Source organism: Terrapene carolina, unplaced genomic scaffold, assembly GCF_002925995.2.
Source record: "Terrapene carolina triunguis isolate 2854851 unplaced genomic scaffold, T_m_triunguis-2.0 Scaffold96, whole genome shotgun sequence".
NCBI lineage: Eukaryota > Metazoa > Chordata > Testudines > Emydidae > Terrapene > Terrapene triunguis.
This window is the reverse complement of record NW_020664447.1, coordinates 7,737,310-7,752,793: the sequence shown is the minus strand read 5'-3', so window position 1 is coordinate 7,752,793 and position 15,484 is coordinate 7,737,310. Positions and strand designations below refer to the sequence as shown.

Sequence of the window (15,484 nt, the reverse complement as noted above, 5' to 3'; positions counted from 1 at the left end):
TGAGGCAGTTGCTATGGAGACAGTTGCTAATTAACTGCATTCAGCCAAGAGAACAAAAGGTTTAAGGGCAGACAGGACTCTGTATCTTAGAATGAGCAAGGCATAACATCTTATGCAATCTGCACATCTCTCATAGCTGGAATACCTGAGGCCTTTGCTTAGGTTGCAAAATACCTTAAGAAATGACAAGTGAGTTTTATTCAATTTAATCTGAATTAATTCGGCAATAGCCATGCTCTATCAGTACTTAAAAAACAAAAAGAGAATCCATACATAAAAGTTATGGATATCATGAATCAAAATGTATAAAGTCAGAACTACATTTAACATTTACACTTTTTAGGTTCATTCAAAGTTACTTCTTTCCGATCTAATAAAAAAGGTAAATGAAAATCACTTCTAAGACAACATAATGCACATGATTTATTACTCTCTATTATGCGCTAAGAATGATTAAGTTTCAAGCTTAGTGCTCAAAATAATGAATTCTTCATTTCCTCCCTGAACTAAACTGTCAGAAACATGCTGGTTGGAAGGGAAGTTGCCTTGCCTCTACTTGATCATTCTAAAGCATGTATTTACTCTGAAATAAATGGTTTATATTTTGGGATGGGTATTTCTTATGATTTATTATTTCTACATTTCCAATTAGGTCTATATGGCACTTTACAGACAAAGGACAATATTTTCAGAAGTGCCTAAGTGACTTAGGAGCATATGCCTCATTTTCAAACATGACTTAGGCTCCTACATGCCTAATTCACTTTTTAAATTGCACTTAAGTACTTTTGAAATTTTTACCCAGATACAGTAAGACAAAATTTATGCCCCAAAGAGTTTACAATCTAAGGACCTGATTCTCATCTCACAATAAATCAATGACTTCAGTAGAGTCACACCAGTGTAAAACTGGGATGAGTGAGATGAAATTCAGACCCTAAGTAACACAATGTGTATAGGGTCCAAGGAGTTGGGTAAAAGTCCTTGAAGCCTACAATTTCAGTGTCTTCCGTGGACAGAAGACTTGGTACATTGTAAAGAGGAGGCTCAGTCAGCTGTTAGTAAGACTAATAGATTCTTCACAATAGATAACTTGGAAAAGATATCCTTTCCTGCTGCATTCTGCCCAGAAATAGGCTTCATTTTAAGATCTAGACATTTGGACTGATGGGTCAACAATACACTGCTGCCACACACTGCTGTCTCATTTTCCCTCAGACCCAAACATGGTAGCATCTTTGCTTTCCCATTGTCTGGTTGAGATTGGTACTTGTCTGAAAGTGAGCAGACTGAAGCTTTCCCAATTAGAGGGAGGTGGTGCTGGTGTGGTGGGAAAGGATCCTGAGGTTCACCTGGTTCACAATTTAGGGATGCTTTTGGGTCTTTAATCATTTTCCATTTATCTCTTGCTGGAGGTTTATAAGCATTCCTCTTTGATCTGCATCTTGCCACTATTATCTATGCCTTTGTGCACTCCAGACTGGATTATTCTAATGAACTCTGTGTAAGGCTACTTTTGAAGGCCACTCAAAAACTTCAGCTAGTGTAACATACATTTTGCCTGATTTAGTGGTGTTGTCTTAGCAAAGAATGCATTACAGCAATTGTGCATCACCCACACAGGCTTTACATTTGCTTACAAGCGCAACTCAAGATGTTGAGTCTGATTTATGAAGTCCTATATAGTTTTCAACCTGCATTTCAGAGGAACCCTCTCTCTTCTCATGCAGCCCTATGACAGCTGAGATCCTTATTAACAAATCATAGATGGTTGGGTATTTTCAGGGGAGGGCCTCCCAAAGTGGAAGTTATTTTTCTCTACCCCCATTTTGAAACAGCCTGAGATATTTTTCATTTAAGGCATGATGCAAGGCCTACTCTCTTCTCCCTTCCCCCTGCCTTTGCTTGGGGGTTGCAGATTAGAGTAGTTGGGAAGGTAATTGTAGTAGGCAAATCTCATTTTTACTTGATATACAGGGCTTTAGAAGCCATGTTATGCTGAATGAACATGCAACCAGAGTTTTATTTAATGGGAGCATTTTATAGATCTATATATAATTATAATTTAGTGTAAATCCTTCCAAGGCAAGGATTGTCCCAGCACAATGGAGCCCTAATCCCAACTGGGGCCTTTGGGCATTATCATAAATAAAAATATTTACTATTACTACTACTACTACTGAGAGAAATATGTTGTTTACTTCCTTTGATCTTTGACAAGTCTTTTAAATGACAATTTATACACACATATAATATTATCCGCTATTACACTGCACCTGCTTCCATGTGTTTTGGTTTAATTTACTGAGCTAGCACTGTTGTCTTGTGTGCAGGTACCAAGGGGATACAGATGGAGTTGTGTTTTTAGCACAACCCTTGTAATTGAAATCTGAAACTATACCCGACTGTTCCCTGTGATACCTAGTTCAGTGATGTCTATCCTAAGTGACTGCTCAAGAGACAAAGATCAATGAAGGTGACTTTCTAATAAAGGTGGAACCTAAATGTACTCAATATATATAAATGCTCTCTCTCTCTGTGTGTGTATATATATATATATATACGGTGATACTATGGGATGGTTTATTAAAAGTAAAAGTAGCATGTTTTACAGCTTTCATTTTTATGACATTTCAGGAACTCACAACAGGCATTTTTATGATTTGTTTACTAATGCTAGGATTTGAAGTTAATTCCTTCTTAAGAGGAATGGAATAAGTTCACACCTCATCTGACGCTATTATTTTAGCCAGTCTTCTTGTACTCTGCACACTGAACAAGTAAGCAATGCACTAATTTACTACATGAGGGCTTAAAACTTTTTTTAAAATGACATTTTAAATTATGGGGCATCTGCAAACAGATCCTAAATCTGCATGGTACATGGATTTTCAACACCAGCCAATTTGGATTGCCCGTCTACATCCCTCCTACCATTAATCACTAGTCCACATTACTGTACTTCATATTTCTTTTACATAAACAGAGGTCTTCAAGATTTTTAAACTCCTGCCTAGCAGGTAGAAATTATTAGTTATTATATGGCAAACTGAATTTTAAACATAGGGACCCAATTCTGCTCTCAGTTACACTGTCATAAATCTGGAACAACTCCATTATATTTACAACAGTGTAACTGAGGGGAAATTGAGACCAACATATTTTCTAAACCAGTAATTAAAGATCAGAATTTTTGCTTGGCACATGCCATAAAGACTTGAAGGCACCATGCAAAAAGAAAGTAAACTATTTTCACTACTGCGAAGTTATAAGGAAAAAATATACACTCCTCTTCCAAAGATTGCAGGCTACTTTAACACTAGGAGAAATTTTTTTAAAAGGAGACTGAAATTACCCTATTTCCAATCCATATAGTAAACAAAAGAAGGTTAAGGCACTGGATTAGGACAAGTCAATCTCTCTGTGCTTTGCTTCCCTATTTGTAAAAAGGGTACAAAAGGGTATAATAAACCTTCCTTAGGTGTGGTCTACACTGGAGGCAGGGAAGGGGGGAATTGATCTAAGTTACGTACTTAGATCTAGTTACCATGGTGTCTTCACTGCGGTAAGTCGATGGCTCACGCTCTCCCGTCGACTCTGCCTGCACCTCTTGCCCTGGTGGAGTACTGGAGTTGACGGGAGAGCGCTCGGCGGTTGTTTTATCGCCCCCTGCTGGATCGATCACTGCCCGTCAATCCAGCGGGTAATGTAGACATGCCTTATGTCTCTCTTGTCTGTTTAGACTGCAAGCTTTTTGAGGCAGAATCTGTTTTTCACCCCATGCATAGCACCTGGCAAAAATGTTGCCCAGATTTGGCTGGGACCTCTAAATGCTACCATACTACGAATTATAGATAATAATAATAATGGAACACAACACATTCCTTTCATGTCATTTTAAAAATTGCTCATATTAAAAAACTGTTAACAAACGATAAAAACCTGATACAAAAGAAGTATACCATGAATAGAGAGTCACAGAAATTAACAACTAAAGCGACTTTATTGGGCTATCCAGCCCATCCCCACCTTGTTACAGATTGTTTCCTTCTTTATAGTCCCCAGGTCTTTGACAAGATTAGTTTTTAAAATGTCTCAAAACAACGGTGATTCCCTCACAAGATTATTCAACATTCTAATAGATAGAGCCCTGTGAATTTTTTTAAGGGGAGTGGGGTGGAGTGGGCTGCACTCTGCCATGGCTCCCACTGCCATCTTGTTTGGGGTGATCCGGGCTGAGGTTCCTTCTCCCTGCCTGCCCATGGACCTGTTATCAGGTACCAGACTGGACTGTCTGTGGGGAGCTGTGGGCTGGGATGGGGGTTCAGACTACCAGGATGAGCCCAGTGACTGGCTCCTGTGGGCAGAGGAATGGTGTCTCCTCTGAGGGGCTGGGGCCTCCATCCCTCTGCTATGGTGGGATGGGATACTCTCCCAACACCCTGGGCTCACTCAATGTAACCCTGCAGTTGGATGGGGCATACCTGGGCACTGCGGGCAACAGCACTTCCTTCTCCTCAGCTTTCTATTTCCACCCCACTTCTTCAGCTGGAAGTCCACCAACTTCTGGGTTGTGCGCACACAAGGCTGAAAGCAAGGGGCAGAAGTGACTTCTCCCCCTTTCACCATGGAGACAGGTGGATAGAGCAGTTCCAGGGTGCTATCGCTGCTCTATCACAGTTGCTGCCCAGATGTCAGCAGCAATGGTAGCTGTGGTTGTGGAGGCCAGCATGGTGGGCTGTGAACACTGTATTTATTTAGTTTTTTCCACTGTTTTTTGTTTATTTTGTGTTATTTTGCATTTGTGAAAAACACAGGGCTAAACAACTAGATAACACTCAGTAAATTCTCTCTTATATTTAACCTAATTTTACCTTTACTTTAACACCACCCGATCACTCCTACTTCTATTTTCTCTTTCCCATTACCATGCTCTTTCACAATATCCATTCTGCTACCTTCATTAGTCAGATTCGACCTGGTCTATGCTGGGCTACCACCAGTTTCAACCTAGCAGAGGTCACTGGCAGTTTAGAGCTATGGAAAGAGGCTATAATGTTCCCTTTGGAAGGTGGACTGGAAGAGGCCAACACAGCCCCAAAAGTGGGCAGGACTGTCCTAGGAACCTACTAAATCAGCTCATCTCCTAAACAAGCTTCACTGGCAACCTTACAATGGAGCTTCAACCATAACTTGCCACTCCTTCCCACAGAGGAAAATCCTGAGCGAGGGCACCTCCGCCTGCTCTCCAGGAAGATGAATTCCCCTGGGGAGCAGCGAGATGCAATTCCCTCTACCCATATTTCTACATATAACTACTTGGCTTATGTATTGGAACATTTCCTTGTGGATCCCTCTCACAGCAGGCCATATGACCAGCCACAAGAGCAAACAATCAAGGGCTCTGTGTCAATGGTGGCATTGCATTTGCTTGTTGACGGCTTATATCTGATCCTCTGTGTTTGACATTTTTTGAAATTGTTTGCTTAGTTAAAAATGTGCCAGGAAGCTGAAGAAGTTATATATTTATTAGTCAACTTTGCATTTCACATTAGTTTTACTAAGAAGTTCATTATGTACTTCATGCCAGTGGTTTGTCTGAGGCTGCATGAACAGATGTAAATACAGGCTTTGCCTTAAGGAGATTAAAATTTTGAGGTAAATTTAAAGTTCCCGGAATGATTAAAGGCACCCACTAAAAAAATTAAAAGACTACTTTTACTATGAAAACTGTTATACTACCTATCCAGAGTTGCCTGCAACAGCTGTAAATGGGGGATGGCCCCACTGCTTTGGGACACCATCAGCTCAGGATTAAACAAAGACTGTGAATGGCTAGCCAACTGCAGAAGCAGTTTCTCCTCGCTTGGTGTTCACACCTCAACTGCTAGAAGAGGGCCTCATCCTCCCTGATTGAACTAACCTCGTCATCTCTAGCCTGACTCACTCTTGCTTGCATATTTATCCCTGCCTCTGGAAATTTCCACTACATGCATCCGACGAAGTGGGTATTCACCCACGAAAGCTCATGCTCCAATACGTCTGTTAGTCTATAAGGTGCCACAGGACTCTTTGCTGCTTTTATAAATTTCATGTATTCTCCTTACTATGCAAAACAGCCACAAAGATAACTTGGGGTACATCAGACAACAGAGTGGTTCGGCAGAGTAAAGGTTTCAAGGAGTTATTACCATTAATAAAAATCCTACACATAGTGTTGTAAATTCCACAGAGCTTTACAAATGTTTGGCCTAGTTCTGTGCTGACTTATACTCTATGCAAACTCATTGACATCCATGGGGTTGTACAGGTGTAAGTTCTGATGAACTAGAGACATGAGTAGTCTATAAGGAGGCCACCATAAAATAAAAACACTGACTATACCCAGGAGACTCTTCAAAGGCTTGACCTATACAGTGGTGGTTGTGGGAATGTGCTAATTGCTACAGGAGCATCTCTGAGCCTTCTGAATAGAGGATTCAAGTGTTGACTGGAGTCCTCTCTATGTAAAATCCCGACAGACTGTTTTACTGCCACCATTAGGTGGGGCTGCAGAGAATAGAAGGAAAATTCACTATTCTCTGGGGGGTTCTATTTCCTTGTGAATTCAGGGGCCACCACTCTGCCCTCTACAACCAACTTGGCAAAGCCTGAGCCAAGACAGTAACATCAGTTCCCTACATTTTAAAAGTGTATTCAGTTTGGCACCTGAATATTTATGTTCACTCTCCCCTCTCTCTCCCCCCCCCCCCACTCCCAGATTATTTTTCTAACAAAATATATCCTTTGCTTAAACTGGTATAATAATTTTAGAGTGCCCAGGGCTAGAAGAGGCTTTTGGGGCTACTTGTTCCATTTGAACACGCTCCAAATTGTTTGGCTCTAAGAAATGTTTAACCCCTTAATTTAAAACATACATTCAGAGTAAAATCAACTGATGATGTCCACTCTTCAGTGTTGCTTTCTGCTGTTCAAGACTGACTGTCCTGCATTATATTATGTGTGTGGTATTAAAAAATTCACACTATAGGATGACTACTGCAGCTCTGAGGGCCTCTCAAAAATCATGTGTGTATCTCATGAGGAAATCCCAGTAAGCAACATTTAAAATTAAATATTAGTTCTACGCAACATGGCCTCAGGAGCCAATGCAAGAATCATCTGACCACTGTGGCATTTGCTCTGGGAAAGTTTTGTAGGGCTGTCTCTTAGATGCTGTGGGGTAAGATGTGGGCTGGTGTAGGCCAGGGGAAAATCCCATTTCTCTGAGAGACCGCACATCCCACAAAGATCAGAGATTCTGTCAAAGCTCTTCACTTTTCCATTTTCCCTTTTGACCAGTAGTTCTATTTGTGGCCATCAGGCAGGTCCAGGAGAAAAAGCATTCAGGTGGAGTTCTCCTATCTACAAGGTTCAGGTGCCTGTGTTTTGGCCAATCATCTCATCGGTCCAAGTTCTGTGTTACATGTGTCTGACGAAGTGGGTATTCACCCACGAAAGCTTATGGTCCAATACGTCTGTTAGTCTATAAGGTGCCACAGGACTCTTTGTTGCCTCTTCCTTGAGACACTCATTCGAAAGCATGTGCCCTTAAACTGGAACATTTGTGTCTACTACAAAACCAAATCACTCTCCACATTCCAGTGGTATCACCTTCCCGAAGAAAGGGGTTATTGTAGCCAGGTCTGGATTTTGCAAGACAGGTTTGACCAATATTTGAATCTGGGAAGATGCCAATGCCAGCTGATATGAAAGGAGAAATCTCCACAGCAGTTTCATATAGATATTATCGAAGAGATCCTCATCCAGGTTATCTGTTACAATCCTTAAAAGCCTGTGGGGCTCACACTGTGGCACCGTTGTTCCTGAATGGTCTTCTTCTGGACTAGAAAAGAGTTCTGACCTGTGGCATTTTTAAGAGGGACCCTAGTTATTGCAACATATGATCTCAAAAGGAAGAGTGCTTTTTCTACTACAATCACTATCCCTCTGGGTTTTTCCACATATCCATTCGCTCTCATGATCTTTTCGATACTAGGCTACTGATTCCCCCGGTACAGCAGACCTATCTATTTTAGCTATCCAACGCATGCCCCGCCCAATGTTGCAAACTATTTTCTTAATAGCAGCTTATTGCAAACAGCTATGTGCAGTTACAGGATCTCAGGTTAAAGTAGTTACATCAACCTTGGAGGAAAAATGGACAGAACTTGTATAAATCACACTCAACAATCTTTTAACAGATGTCCTGGATGTTCTAGTGAACTCATTATTCTAGTTCTGATACGTTCCACTAAGCCAAAAAGGAATTCCTCCCATTCGCAAAATGTGTACATTTAGGTCAACCCATTGTTAATATTTACATTTTCATAAAGAGAAAAATTGCTCTGATCTCCATTCTGCATCACTAGGAATGGATGTTGAGTGATGCTAGCCTCTCAGATTCCTGAGATGAACATACCATCTTACCATGCAGAAAGTTAGTCTCTGCTTGGTGCAGTGAGAGAGAATTCAGATGGAAACTCTGCTCTATAGATAGGTACCAAACACTGCAAAACCTGTTGAGAGATTGCACAGAGCTGACCCGACATTCTGCTTCACAATAAAAGGTTCATATAGGGCTTTCTGCATCTGCTTTGCATAACTAAGTAGAGAGGGAACAGTACGGCAAAAAGGGATAAGACTTCTAAAATTAACTCCCAAATATTATCCTGCTCTTGCTTGGTGCACAATTCTGTAGCAGCTCTCCTCTCGAGTATGTTATTCCATATTCCTGGTTCCATATATCCAGTGGAGACACTCAGCATTTACGTCATGTATGATTCTTCAACCCACAGATTCACTTCTTCCCACTGTCTTCTCCCACCTGCTTCATAGGTAGAAGCCCTTATCTTTTAAGGCAGTGCTCTTTAGGCACCGTTCACACTGTCCTTGAAGGTGGAAGCTGGCAGCAGAGAGAGAAAAAACATCTTCTCTAGATCATTGAGTTCTACCTCTCTGTCCCAATTCCTGGTTAGAGAAACATTTAATCTGGAGAGACCAAGGTACAGAAACTAAACTGGTCTCCCATGTGGCAGAACAAAGCACTACTACTACCGAGGTCACAAAGTCAGCTCCACTTTCTTCACATTTAAGAACAGAAATTATATTATGTAACCTGCCTTCCTGAATATGCAGTATGATGATGCAATACAATGAACAATCATAGGATTTCAAGAATGTTTCTAGACAGATTTGTTTACAATCTATGTAACCTAAATAGTAACTTTCATAATAGGTGTCCTATCTCTGGTGCATTTTGTGTATGTTGCTGTGAGACAGAAAATACAAGAGCACATCTTTGCACAACGATTGCAATAACAGATGAATAAACATGCAACCTGACACCCCACATCTGCTATTTCATCACTCTAAATACCTTATGCACATTCAAATATATTTAATAGAGTGGAAACTTTATAAGGTAGTAGTATCTTTATAGAAGCAGTAACTGTTTTGGAAACTTTCAAATTAAAAGCAAAAATAAAAAATAACTGTTAACAAGTTAGTATTGTTTCATTAAGCTATTCACCTAATAGTTTCCTGATAAACACCTAGACAGAGGAAGGGAAGGGTGTTGACCTACAATGCCACATAAGTCTTATAGAATCAGGCTTTGTGCTCGTGTATTAGCTGTGAGAAGTTCCATTTGAAGTTCCATTAATATTAGTATGGTGCTTTGGAGATGAAAAGTGCTGTTATGAATCCTGCAATATTCTATTTGCCTAGGCAGAGTATTTTTATTTGATGAGTGAATAAAATACCATTAGTTTTTTCATTACCAACCCAGTAAGGACAGACTCATAACTTTTGTGCCTGGACTACAACATTTATATAACAGTTTTGCAAGGTTGTAATATACTCTTACACCTTTGCATTGGGCTTATTAATCTTTACAGAATATGTAAACAGCTTTGTTACATTTTTCTTAAAACTATTAATAAATTTGTCCAGTAGCTTTGTTTCCTACACAGATACATTTGCTTCATCACTCAAGATCTTTTTACAGGATAATTGATTTTTTTTTTAATTTAAAAAATTAAATATCAAACTATTTTCCCTATTAGATATAATAGCCGTCTTTGCTATCTTGAGGATAAGTTAATAATATTGTTAGTAAAGTATCTGCATGTCTACAGGCATTATCACACTTAATGACTATTCTGAATTACTTTTATATCATCCCCAAAGTGCTACCAAAGATATCTCTTAATATAGCTACATTTTAGATGAATGAAAACAAACACACTGGATCAAATTAATTCCCGCTGTAATGCCACTGACTTCAGGGTTGTTACACCAGGGATGAATTAGAGTTGCATTTCACTGCAGAATCTCTGCAGCCTTCATTCTTCTAATCTTTCCATAACAGTCTTTGCAGGAACAGAGACAAGTGCAGGCAAGTATCCTGCCAATAAGTGAGTTAACAGGAATCGCCACGAGTAACTAAACTGTCAACTGAAAAAGACCAACAATTTGAACTAAGTACAAACACAGCCAATGTGCTGTAATGGATTATGGGTTTTATAGAGTTTTAGACCATAAAGATACAAATACATTACTGTTTATTTATGGGAGGGGAAATAAGTCCTGCAGTGTCACACTTCCTATTTATAAATAGTATTTGTATTTTGTCAATACTTTTCTTAATGCAATGAAAGAAAAACAAAAAATCCCTCACACACCAAAGGCCTTGCATGGCAAATTTGAGTAATGTGGGTATAAGAGTAGCCTATTTCTTCCTTACTTATTTCTTCAAAAAGTGAGCAGCAGGTGCTCAGCAATTTTCAGGATGAGGTCCTCCATCCTGGATCAAACTTTCATATTCACTTCCATTTTCCAACCATAGTCACTCCTTTATTAGTAACAACAATAAAACCATCATTGAGGGGGAAAAGATGGAACTATGGGTGGCACTGTTCTGCAGAAACCATCTTCTCTATTTGTTTGGCCATTACTGGCCACTCTCTTTCTTTTAGGAATTTCCTAACCAATATTCCTGGCATGAATACTAGCCTAAAATAGGTAAGTATCTTTGGTTTTTACACAATTATTTCCCTGAGTCAAAGTTCAGGAGTTTCTGAATGCTTTGTTGTATGGTTTCCATGATGGAGTGGGGGGCCATAAAGCAGCTAAGAGAAGGCCAAGGCACAACAGAAGACATCACTGTTTCCTTGCATCTCACATTTCTTTTCTCCATGGATCCTCTACATAGTTCTCAAATCCTTCTTCTTTGTGGGGTGCAATGCCCAGAAAAGTTCTCTGATCCTCTTGACACAGTCCCATGGGTTACTTTTCATAGAAGAGCTGGAGTAGAGGGAGAATGACCTGGGCCGAAGAGAAAATGGCATGGCTTTGTCCCACTCCTTCAAAAAATCATCACAAAAGTGTGGAAGAACAGCTGAAGAAAAGCAAACCACATTCACAAAACACAGAAGCCAGGGATATCCCTCAATGCCAGAGGTAGAATTGACACAGCAGCCCACATTTCCTTCTTCAGAGAGGACAACCCACACACACCTTCACTGCAGAGATGGGATTTACAAAAACCCCAGTAGTGCCTACACACCCTTGAAGTCAAAAGAAGTAAGTAAGTGAGGAACTCACACCCAACCAAATACATGAGCTCTACTCCTAAGGACTGCTCAAGATAATCACAAAAAAAGAGTCGTGAAGGAATTCTGCCTTCTGCTGAAACTAAAATGTCTTATTAAATCTACAGGGGAGACTGTTTAAAAACCTTTCACGGGAACAGATTCATCCCTTCTTCAAAATATCCCTTTTTTGAAAAGGAAAATCACAATTGCCCTAACTTGAGCCCATCACAGAGAGATCATTACATTTGTCTTTCTGGAAAATCATATTTATTCTAGTGTCTATATTTAAAGGTAATTTCAGTCGGAAAATGAAATGGTGCTATCTTGACCTTTTGTCTTGCATGGTTCATGAATTACCGACACATTACAAAATGCCCCAACCCTGTGGAAGCTTTGAAATATCGTAATGTCTTTCTCGTAAGAGAAATAAACTTGGTATGCCACTAAAAGGCATTAAATTATTTTCATTCTGCCACACAGAATCTAAAACACTTATGCTGTTTTGATTTCAAAATCCTTGGAGAACAATTATGCTCTTAGGACCATAAGACTCTATTATAAAGTCCTCAGAAACCTAGCATGACTTCAATAAATCCTCAAAACACTACAAAGCAGTTACTCAGCTTGAAGAATGAAAACATGAGTTCATCCACGAAAAAGTCAGGATGTAAATACTACTCATACAGCATTTTGCATTTCCTAACATATTTCTTCTTCAAAATTATGGCAACGTTTTAAATCAAAGTTGCAATAGCATATATGTACTTAATTTTCATATCAAACTAATATTAAAACATTTTATTTAGGGTTTGTAATTATATTCAAAGTAAGAGTTCTGTATTTTATATAATGACATAGATGCGGCAGATATGGTTTAAGACATTTATTGTCAATTAACTATGCATATTTATTGCATAGATAGTGTTCTATAAATATATATATATATATATATATATATATATATATATATAGGATTCAGTACAATTGTCATATTAAACCTACAGTAGGAGATTGTTAAAAAGTAAAATCCTTACATGTACAAATGTGTGAGTTTTCATTAAAACACAAAAATTCACATTACAAATACATTACTTCCTGCAGAAGGGGATCTAAAAAGAAAAAAAATACATTTCAGAAGTCATTACTGTAAATTACCTATGGATTATGAGACTCTGACTTAAAAAATTGAGTCAACATTATTTCTGGCAGATAAGAATGTCCATGTATAAGTACAGTCTTTCACTAGAAATATATAATAAACATGTTTGCAAGTATATCTCTAAGTCATTCCAGAAAAAGCACAAACTATTAAACTAATTTTTCATCCTTTTTTAAAGAGTAACAACAAAAATATTTCAATCAAAATAGAGGGAAATTACAGGGGAAGGGGGAACAACGGGAGAAAGAAAAAAAACTATATTCTCAGATATTAAAAAAAAAAAAAATCAATCCAGCTGGAAAACAGGGCCTAGAAACTTTCTGCCAACAGCAGCTGAGAAGCTTCATCACAAGTCTATTTTTCCAGACATTATGTTTCATTTGGCTGCAAGGGTCACATGACAGCTGCAAACTAACGCCTTAAGGTTTGTTTCTGCCTCGCTGTGACACTGACAGGCTGTGAGAGACTCCCAACACCACAGAAAGACATTTTTTTCCTTGTTTCCATTACATCATCCAACCAGTACTGGGGGAGGGGGCACAGCTGGTGGCAGCTGCAGTACCATCTGCTTTCTCCTTACAGTGCCTGCTAGTTTGCTCTGTAGGTTCCTACTGATATTGACGGAGAAGGCACTTTGTTAAAGACACAACATGCCATTATGTGACATATATTTACAATTATTTAGGAACAAATTACTCTAAAGATCAGGAAAGCTGCATCAATGCATCAGGTAGACTCCTGATCATTTTTAATCATAACAGTACAAAACCACAAATACCAAAACACTCCATGATTAATAGAATCAAAGTGCACAGGAACAACCCACCATCTGCCTTTTACAACATGAACAGCCAAAACTAAAACTCTACAGTCAGCAATATTTACAAAAGTTTAAAAAAAAAAAAAAAAAAGAGGCCAACTTAAGTCTCCAAAATCAGAGATTAGCTGGAGTAAACTGGAAAGACAAAACTAAACAACATTGGGATAATATGTATGCATAGGTGTCTGTATTGGTAAATGGACTCAGAACATCATATAATTTAGTAGTTCACAAAGAGAAAAAAACCTTGCATCACTCACTGAGAGGACTGTGAAAGTGACAAGAACTTTATTACTTCTTTATTAAAGTGCTATACATTTTATTGTGCAATCACTGTATTTCCAGATGATGGTTCAAGTTGATTTTATTTTACTGCACCGTTTATTGAAAAATGAAGAGTGCTTACATATTTTTTATGCACAAGGAGTCACACATTTAAAAACCTTCTTTTAAAAATACTTATTCAGCCACATTGTAGATACAGCTGCAGAACTGTAAATTTAATGATTGTATCTTTTCTACCAATCACTAACTAAGGTCTGGAGAGGTCTGGTAACTGAATGCTCTGGAACTCCGTTAACTTCATCAGAGTTCTATCTGTTTTACACTGGCGTATCTGGAGATAAGTATCTAGTCTTTTGTCTAGATACAGGTTTGGCTGTGTGCATCTCATCAGACAATTATTTCAAAAGGTTAAATTTGCACTACTTACCATACATTTTGCCTTCATCTGATAAGATGATTTTCCTCCTCCCACATGGTGGATAGATAGCTAGAGCCTCCTGAAAGCTCTGTTCAATGTCAGGACTCCAGACACCTTCTGCATCATTGTCAATAGGTTTATCTGCAGAATCACTCATTCTTTCAATGTCTTCGGCAGGGCTTTCGCTGCCGCTCCAGCTGCTGGGCTCAATGATGGTGGCTGGGGTCTCCAAGCCTAAGCCTGGAGTCTTAAAGAAAATAAACCTAAAAAACAAACAAACAACAAAAGATATTAAAGATATGGAACTTAACATGAACATTCCTTGGCTACTCCCAACTCTAAAGTAACTTGAACAGAGCTTGCCAGCAATGGGCACAATGTGAAAGTGCTATTGTGATTAATGAGTTTGTAAAAACCCAATAAAAAGTAAAATACAAACACAATTCCATCCCGAAACATCTGCAGAATGAGTGTCTTGAAACAAAAGCCATTAGCCACACTTCACTTTTTCTGCACCACTACATGTAGGAATAGAGTATCAAGTTACTTTTTAAACATAGTGTAACTTGGTGAATACCTAATACTAGAAAAAAAAAATCAGTTGAATGTAATATATTCAGTTTGGATTTTCATTGGAAGCCTTAAAATAATGGGGCAGATCTTCAGTTGGTACAAATTCGTGTCTCTCCACCAACTTCAATGGAAGTACACTGGTTTACCCCAACGAGGATCCAGCCCATTAAATCTAAAAAGAAACATGTTAAATAAAATAAAACAACAAATTTATCCCAGATATCAATGGAGTTAGTAGAACTGCACCAGGGATGAAATCAGCCCAGTATGGTTAACCGGGAAATATTGAGATGTTTAGATCTTACCAAATGAATAACACAAAGTCTGAACTATACATAAGGTAAAATCTTTAAAATAATAATACCAAAGAAAGGAATAGCTACAGAAGATATTACACATTTAATCTATGTTTTAAAAAGCCATGGAAATACATCAGAACAAAAATTACAAGCTTCAAGTTGCTGAATCAATTTAATAAGAAATAATTCAATATAGCAGCACCTGCTAACACCACTACAGCTACAGATCTGTCAGTGTACCTTTTATATTTTTGAGAGAAATACAACTCTGCTATAAAGGTTTGCTTCAGGCTA

At 38.6% G+C, this 15,484-nt stretch overlaps 1 protein-coding gene across 2 annotated transcripts in view; it reads right to left on the bottom strand.

Moving 5' to 3' along the window:
• TEAD1 (TEA domain transcription factor 1) overlaps positions 1–14,553 on the bottom strand; it is a 147,736-nt gene extending 133,183 nt beyond the window's left edge. For both annotated transcript variants that reach the window (XM_024195971.2, XM_024195980.2), the window contains exon 1: positions 14,328–14,553. In XM_024195971.2, coding sequence (XP_024051739.1) covers positions 14,328–14,475 — 148 coding nt within the window. In that variant the 5' untranslated portion in view covers positions 14,476–14,553. The remainder of the gene's footprint in view (positions 1–14,327) is intronic.
• Between the last annotated feature and the right edge of the window lie 931 nt (positions 14,554–15,484).